General features: G+C 35.5%; 1 protein-coding gene across 1 annotated transcript in view; it reads right to left on the bottom strand.

Moving 5' to 3' along the window:
- Positions 1–9,051, bottom strand: part of DNAH9 (dynein axonemal heavy chain 9) — a 312,771-nt gene that overhangs the window by 81,146 nt on the left and 222,574 nt on the right. Inside the window, 1 exon segment of the mRNA XM_006922399.3 lies at positions 8,535–8,795. Within this exon segment, the coding sequence (XP_006922461.1) occupies positions 8,535–8,795 (261 nt within the window).

Here is a 9,051-nt window from a genome sequence, read left to right as displayed (position 1 = left end):
CCTGTGGAGAGGGGAACCTAACAAGAACTGTAATCTTCAGCTGAAGGCTGGTTGGGGCCAAAGAAATGAATATAGTAGTCCCACCTTATCCACAGTTTTGCTTTCAGTTACCCATTAGCAACCACAGTCCAAAAATATTAATGAAAAATTCCAGAAATAAACAATTCGTAAGTTTTAAATTGTGCATCATTCTGAGTAGCTTGATGAAATGCTGTGCCATCTAGTTCTATCTCACCTGGGATGTGAATCATCCCATTGTCCAATGTCCCCATGCTGTATGCTATCTGCTCATTACTTAGTAGCTGTCTTGGTTATCAGATACACTGTTGCGATATCAGTGCTTGTGGTCTTTGCGCCTTGTTTTACTTAATAATGGCCTCAAAGTGCAAGAGCAGTGATTCTGGCAAAGAGAAGCAGTGAAATGCTTCCTTTAAGTGAAAAGGTAAAAGTTCTTGACTTTAAGGCATTTTATCATTTTGCATCATCACAAGAAGGGTAAATATAGCACAAGATATTCAGAGAGAGACCATATTCATATAACTTTTATTACAGAGTATTGTTACAACAGTTTTATTTTATTATTGTTAAGCTTTCACTGTGCCTAATTTATAAATTAAACTTTATTACAGGTAGATATGTTTGTAGAGGGAAAAACATAGTATGTATAGGGTTTGGTACTATCTGTGGTTTCAGGCATCTACAGCGGGTCTTGGAACGTATTCCTCATGGATAAAGGGGGCTGCTGTACGCTGATCTCACTCTCTCCCTCACTTTTCTGCTGATGATCATATTGGCCAAAGGTGACTGGGAGATAGAGCTCAAGAGAGCACTTTTGATGCAATTGATTCAAGTGTCTCCCAGGTCACAGAAAAAAGAGTGGGGAAGGGCAATGAGTAAATGGGCAAAAAGGGGAAACAAATGGTAGATTTCTAGTACAATTTATAAGAGCTTTTTACATACTAAAGATATTAACCTTTTTAATTTAAAAATTTCATTTATAATATTCTGTGATATATAGAAGTTTAGTTTTTCTGTGTCAAATTTAATATCATGATATTGTCCTTTATTTTTATGTTTAGAAGAGTCTTTTGCATAAAAACTGATCTGACCTTATGATAATTTTTCTAGTTCATTTATATTTTCATTTCTTTCTTAATATTAACTGTTTTATAAGGTAACACTGTGTTGAAAGAATATTTATTGTGAAATATTTAGTGAAGATAAAGATGAAAACAAGAATCACACATAATTTTACTACCCAGAACCAAATATGATTCTAACAGAGAAACATAGAATAGAAAGATAATAAATGTATATAAATATGAATATATATGAATAAATACATATCTGGCTTATTCATATGTATACATATATGTAAAAACATATATACATACACACATCAGTCAGTGTTTATAATATGTTTGAACCTGATTTTCACTGAAAATTATATCCTAAACTTTTTGATATTATCATTTTTATAAAACACAATTTTAAGAAACACTATGCATGGTTTTCTCTCATTTTGGTGAGCCATAATTTATTTAGCCAACTCCATACTGTTGCACATTTTGCTTATTAAATCTTTAATATCTGCCTAATGATGTGAACTTTTAATGACATTAGAAACAACTAAACCCAAAATTAAATGAGTTAGATTAGATTTATATTTAACTTTTAAATTATTTGGAGTAGCAACATCCTTATAACATTGAATCTTCCCAAACACACAGTTGGTATACGTCTTTATTTGTCTATTCATATTTTATTTTATATCCCTCAACAAAGATATGTAGTTTTCTTCACATAGTTTCAGCAAATTTATTTATGCTTATTTGTACCTTGTGGTTTGGTTGCTATTTTGAAAATATTGTATTTTCTAACTGGCTACTGCTGATATTGGGAAAGCTATTGTAAATTATTTTTTAATGGGTCCTTAACCCTTCCTTTTTATTTTTGTTATATTTTTATGATATCTATGAATAATAATACATTTTTTTTGTGTGATATTTTACAACATTTAGACAACAGCTACTTTTCATTTATTATTGCATTGGCTAGAAATTCTAGCACACTTTTTTATGATAGTAGTAAATGAGATCACGACTGTGCTTTTTCCATGTTTATGGGAATGCTTCCAATGCTTTACTATTGGGACGTTTTGCTCTAATTGGAATTAATTGCTATCTGTTAACATGATAAGCGCAATATCCAAATATCCTTTTATTCCTACTTTACTAAGAGTTTTAATAAGGAATTGATGTTAAATTATTTTAAGTAACATTTGGACACCTCTCAAAATGACTATAGAGCTTTTCTTTGATCTATGTTTGGTATGGTTATGTGAATAGACATATATGGGAAACTTATCAGCTGGTAGTATATTGTTGTTATACAAATAGTCATATATGAAAAACTTACCATTTAGTGGCATGGTAAACTTGATTTACTGATATTTTATATAAATGTCTTACATCGCTATTCATAAGTTAGATAATCTGAAGTTTTATTTTCTTATGCTATCTCTATCACTTTTAGTGTCAAGCTTATCACACAATAAAAGCCTTAAGAAGTCCTGTAGGAAAGAAGTCTCTTCAACTTTGTAGTCCTAGAATTTTCAAAATTATTTGATTATAAAATCTGATTTTTATATTTCTTGATGATATTAAGTAAAAAGTCAAATGATAGGGAGAAAATATTTACAACCAAGTGATTAATAGTAAAAATTTATAATGAAAAAAGTAAATCAATACAAGAAAATCTATCTTATAAGAAAATCAACAAAGAACCTGAAGAAGAAATGTACAAAAGAAAAAATCTAAATATTTGAAAAGATTCTCAGTGTCATTAGAATGAAACCATTTATAATTTTTTAAAAAATGAAAAAATTTTTGTTCTCTTGAGAAAAATTAAAATGATTGTAAATATCTAAGATTGGCAAGGATGTGAGAAAAGCAGTATTCATAACTATAAATAAGAACAACCATTTTGGGCAGATATTGAGCATTATTTATATTTTAAAAAGAGCATATCGTTTACATGAGTTTTTCTATTGCTTCTGTAACAAATTACCACAAACTTAGTGACTTAAAACAATGAATTTATTATCTTACAGTGCTGGAGGATAGAAGTCCTAAGCAAAAGATGTTGGCAGGGCTGGTTCCCTCTGGAGGCTGTAGGGAAGAATCTGTTCCTTGACTTTTCCAGCTTCTAGAGGTTGGCCTCATTTCTTGGTTCATGGCCCGACGTCACATCAACTTTTTCTACCCACTCTGTTTCTGTCATCCACATAACTTTCTTCTTTTGACCTTTTGTTTTCCTCTTCTAATGACCCATGTGACTGTACATAGGGCCCACACAGATTATCCAGTATACTCCCTACCTCAAGATCCCTAATCATACCTACAAGGTCACTTTTGCCATATGAAGTAAAATTCACAGGTTCCAGAGATTAAGGCGTGACTATTTTTGGGGATGGAAGAGGCATTATTCAGCCTGCCATGTCGTTCTACCAAACAAGTATACTTTATATTTGACCTAGAGAAATATTTGCACGTATGCAATAGAGATGTATGCACAAGGATATTTGTATTGGTGAGAAAAACAAATTAATACTCAACAACAGATAAATAGCTAAATAAAATAGAGTACAATTATAGCATAGAATACTAGGAAGCATTAAATAAGTAAGCTTTCAATGTATATATTGGCATGAAACAGTCTTGTTTCATAAGGGACCATCAGCACTTGGACAAATATAAATACAGAAAACAGGAGTTCTCTCTTGGACAAGAACTGGACCTGGAGTAGAAAAGAAGGTGACTTCATATTTTACTCTCTATATTTTATACTATTCGAATTATTTTTTAACAATAAAATGCCATTACATGTTATTGTATATAACAAAGTTCACTGTAAAAAATGCAAAGGAAATAAATAGAATTGCAAGTAACTTTTTAGAAAAAAAAAAGGCCATGAAATTGCAAGCAAAACTATGCCTCAAGTAAGGCAGGAAAAGTTTTATTGGATTTATTTCAGTTTAGCTATAAAGTGAAATGAAACTGCCAAAGCAGAGACTTAAAATGTGCAGAGACTTACTATCAAGTGCTGATTTACTGTTGTTCTTTATGTATTAACTAAAGATTCATTGTTAACTTTGAAAATGATGAGAAAACAGGAAAGTAGTCTTTAAATACAGAGTCCTGTGAATGCAGAGGGTTTGAGGATACTCCAGGGGTCCTTGGGTTCAGAAAGCAATACTTTCCTTATTACATGTAGCACAGTTTGATCTATTTCACTTCATCAAGTGGAAGGTGGGGGGTGGATGAAATGGGTGAAGGGGTCAAAAGGTACAAACTTGCAATTGTAAAATAAATAAGTCCTGGGGATGTAATGTACAGCATGGTGGCTATAGTGAACAATACTATATTGCATATGTGAAAATTGCTAAGAGAGCAGATCTTAAAAATTCTCATTACAAGAAAAAAAACTATAACTGTGTATTAACATATGTTAGCTAGACTTATTGTGGTGACCATTTTGCGATTCATACAAATATTGAATCATTACGTTGTAAAACTGAAACTAATATAATGTTATATTTCAATTACATCTAAATTTTTAAAAATGCTGTTTGAGACCCATTAATGGGTTGTTACCTGTGGATTGTAAACACTGGTCCACAGTTGAACTTCTTAAGGATGCCATAGGGCTGTTAATGATCATGCTCAACTTACCTATGTAAACTCATTTCCAAAGGGCCCACTGCACCTATAGGGCAGACACGCTACAGCCTTTCATGCATCCATGTCTTTGCAAATATCACTCCTCTCTGGGATGGTCTTTTCTACCTCCTTCTCCATCTAGTAAAATGCTCCTCCTGAAGTCCTTACTTCATGGCCTATTTCCTAGTTCTATGTGGCCAGGCAGTTAGCTGTGCCTTCTTCTTTGTTCTCAAGCCATTGAAAATTGAAAATTTTTCCTTTTGTTAATGTGATACATTCACAGAATTTACAAACTCTAATAGAGTTACAAATAGAACAAAACACGCCCACCAAACTTCATCTCCAGGTCTCCATTTACAATTTCTTTCATCATTACTTCTACATTTTATTCCTTATTGATAAAAACATGCTTATGCTGTTGTGTTTTTCTTTTTAGTTTAGATGCTATTAAGTAACTTCTTATGGTAGAGTATGAATATTTAGTTATTTTTACTTCCCTCCTTTTCCTCCTAATGGTCCTCCCTCCATTATGGTCATATAAATTTTTTTTAGTTAAATTAATGTTCAGTATGTAGATGATTACAATTACTAATATCATTTACCTTGGGTTATATTTTTCTTCTTGTATACCTTAAATTCTTTTTAGATTAATAAATACTTTTATTATTTGTTTCAGGAGAAGGTAACTTTTAGGCAAACACCTGAAAGAAGAGGAGGGAACCATGGGGATACTTGGGAGAAGAGCATTCCATACGAAGCCAATTTCTCATTCAAAGGCCCTGGGGTGCAATTGTGCTGGGAGTGTTTAAGACACAGTAAGATAGTCAGTGTGGGTAGAGTGGAGTGACAAGAGGAAGAGTAGTAATTGAAGTAGTAGAAGAGTTAGACCAGGCAAAGTTATGGCTCTGTAGGCCACGGTGATGACTTTGGATTTTATTCTGAGTATGATGGGAAGCCAATAGAAAATTCTGAACAGAAGGATGACATGGTAAAACTGTTGTTTTCACAAGATCACTTAGATTGCTGTAGGGGGAAAAGGTGTCATTATAGCAAGAGTATAAGCAGGGATGCCAACTGGGAGGCTATTGAAATAGTCCAGGGAAGAGATGATGGTAGCTTGGACCAGAGTTGTAGCAGTAGAGATGATATAAACCATTTGAATTCTGAATATACTTTGAAGGTAGAATTGAAAAAATTTGCTAAGAGATTGAATGAGAGTGTGAGACAAAGAGCCCATGAATTCTTATTTTCTCCTTTCTCTGTAATAAAGAAACTGAGGATCAAGAACTTCAGTGACTTGTGCCAGGCTACACAGCTAATTAGAAGCAATTGTCATATTGCCTGGCACATAGTGGGCACTCATTAAAAATGAGTTTCACTTCCTTTGTGGTAGAGATATCTAGGCTTCAAATTCAGTGCTATTTTCAGAATCCTGTCCCATTATTTCCATGAGTTAAAACTCTACATGTTTATTTCCATCAATAATCAATTAACTAACTAGCCAGCCAACAAATTACCAGAAGTATTTATAGGTGTTCCCTTTGTTTCCAGTTTCACGGAAACAGAAGAGGTAACTAATGCTGGTTATAATGACATCAACAACATTTACTGAGTGACTGCCATCTATAGCTACTTTTCACACAATATCTCATTTAATCCTTGTAACAGCCTAATGGGGACTATATTACTATTACCTCCACTTTATAGATGAGGAAATAGAGGCTCAGAAAAGATAAAATCATTCCCAGAGCCACATACAGTAAATAGTTAAGCCAGTATTTTTACTCAGCTCATCTTAGAAGATATAATTCCTGTGTCAAAAGATCTTATGTGTCAAAAGATCTTAAAAAAGCAGTCCATCTTTGTGCTCTAAAAATCAGAAAAGGGGGAGATTAATATAGAATGTAAGTTTGGTTTTGAAATATGAGTAGGATTTAGACAGTGAATTAAAAGGAGAGGGAATCCTAAATGATGGGAATGGGAGGGGTACTATTGTCTGATCAAAGGCCTAGAGGTTGAAGTGGATGTCACTGTGAGGAGTCAGAGAGAAGTCTGGCCTGGCAGTATTAAAAGGTTCCGGCTGAGACACGGGGTCACACTTCTAATTCCTGGTCTATCCAATGATACTCAAAAGTTTCTAGTGGAGAAATCTTCTGTTTTCTATTGATATAGAGTAGAGACCAATCTAAGGCCTTTAGAGGCACTACATGCCCTCACTTTTAGGGAGCCCCCCACCCCACATCATTAAAAATACTAAAATGCACTCATATCTCACATTAGGTATAATTTATATATAATATACATAACAGGATTTTACAGCGTGCCCTGTTTAGTGTCAGATTTGCTGAGTCCTAAGTCAATAGATACTACCTTCCAAACTGAGGTATGAGATGGCTATGTAAAACTAATAAAAGAAGGTTTCAAAAGACCAATGTTTTGACTCTTTAACCTTTCACCTGCATTGAGGGTATAAAAGAGTCAAGAATTTGGAGATTAAGGGAGAATTTTTAGTGAGAATTGTTGGTGAGCCTTACCCGCTCTGCCTTAAAGGATATGGGGCATCTGCCCCTCTCACAGCAAGTCTAGAGGGAGGGGCTTTAAGGAGACCATTCAGAGAGCTTAAATGTTTTCCCCATAGTTTGAGCAATGCAGTGGCCTGGGGTCTAATTTATACCCCAGAAATCTAGAATGTGAGAATAGTTGGCTAGCTCTTGACCATGGAACTAGGGAAAATATGCTGCATGGGTGGCCATGCCCTCAGATTGTGTTTACAGAAAAAAGGCACAGGTGTTTCCCATGGACCAGAGGCAAGCTGCTTGCATGGCACATCTGGCATAGATCACCTGGTCAATGTAAAGGGTCAATTGAGTTGCTAGATTCTCAGGGGAAGGAGGAGAAAGAAACCTGGGAAAAATCCCAGTGACTGGTGGAGGGTCTCCAAAGAACCCGAGTGAGCATCCCAACAGAAAAAGGGTCAGCTTTTCAGTTCCTCTCTAATGCCAACTCCTGATGACGTGAATCAGTGTGCCCTTTTTTCTCTTTCTTCTTTTTGTCCTTCGGCCATGGTTGTCCAAATGGGAAAGGTGTTTAATTGTAAAAAATGATTAACGGAGGCAGCTAACCACATGCTCCCCCAACACATGGAACAAATTTAAGGGAAACCAAAGTAAAATTGCTTTATGAATACATCTCAAGTCATGCTTGTTCCACAAATGGTTATGCATTTTAGTTAAATTTAGTTGACAGTTACATGTTGTTAATTATTGAATGCTTGCTAATTTTGATTACATAGATTTTTTTCATATTTTAGAAATAACACTTTATTTTACTCTCTTATCTCAAACACTTTCATAGGGTCTTAAAAGCCTTGTGTATCCCATAGTACATAATGGGTAAAATGGCCGTGGGATGCATGGCCAAAAGATCTCTAGGCTTGGATTCTGAAGATGAGTTCAAGTCTGGCTCTAATATTGAGATTTGTGATGCAAGGGAAGTCAGTTCTCCTTTCTGGGCCCTGGCTTTCTTATCTGTGAAGCAAGGAGCCTCGACTAGTTGGCTCCTCCTGTCCTGATTGATTCTAAAACTCACATCTCTGGATTCCATTGGTAGCTTGTGGAGCTTGACATATAAGTTTCTTTAAATAAATATTTATTTGCTTAAAGAATAAACTAATGATGGCTGAATTCCACTCTAAGAAATTCCAACTTTACCCTTGTATCTCTTTGGAACAGTAGGGTACCGAGTTGTCTTTGGGTCAGAGGAGGGATCTGCTCCTTCCCCTGAGGGATAAGCAGGCATGGCAGACAATCCTACCTTGTTGAGGGTGTTGAGAGCTGCCTGGGCTGCTGTAAGTGCTGGCTCTGCTTTGGCCAGGTCTTCCTCACAGTCCTTCTGCTTTTGCTTCACCTCCAGCATGATGAGGGCCACCTTGTGCTCCTCCTCATCCACCATGGCTTTCTCTCTGCTCACCTTTTCAGTCTCTACACCCACCACCTGAATCAGCTTGTCTGCATCTTCATTCTTCTGCTTCAGTTCCACTTCCTGAGTGGCCAGCTTGGCTTTCAGATCATCCACCTGCAGCAGAGGAGTGCCAGGCTTACAGGGAGTAAAGGCATTTCAGACATGGCCCTGGAGATCTGATTCTACAGAGCAGAGAAGCATACCAAATCCTAATGTGATGGTGTAAAACTAAGTTCTCAGCTCCTCCAACTTTCAGAAAGGAAAGGAATAATGGACTTCCTCTTCCTCTCCCCTCTATAGTCAGCATGGTGGAAGATTCTAAGCAACACATACACTCACCTTTCTCCTTGATGCCCAAATAACTCCAGCT

This window comes from Pteropus alecto, unplaced genomic scaffold (assembly GCF_000325575.1).
Source record: "Pteropus alecto unplaced genomic scaffold, ASM32557v1 scaffold398, whole genome shotgun sequence".
Classification (NCBI taxonomy): domain Eukaryota; kingdom Metazoa; phylum Chordata; class Mammalia; order Chiroptera; family Pteropodidae; genus Pteropus; species Pteropus alecto.
This window is presented reverse-complemented; position numbering and strand designations above follow the sequence as displayed.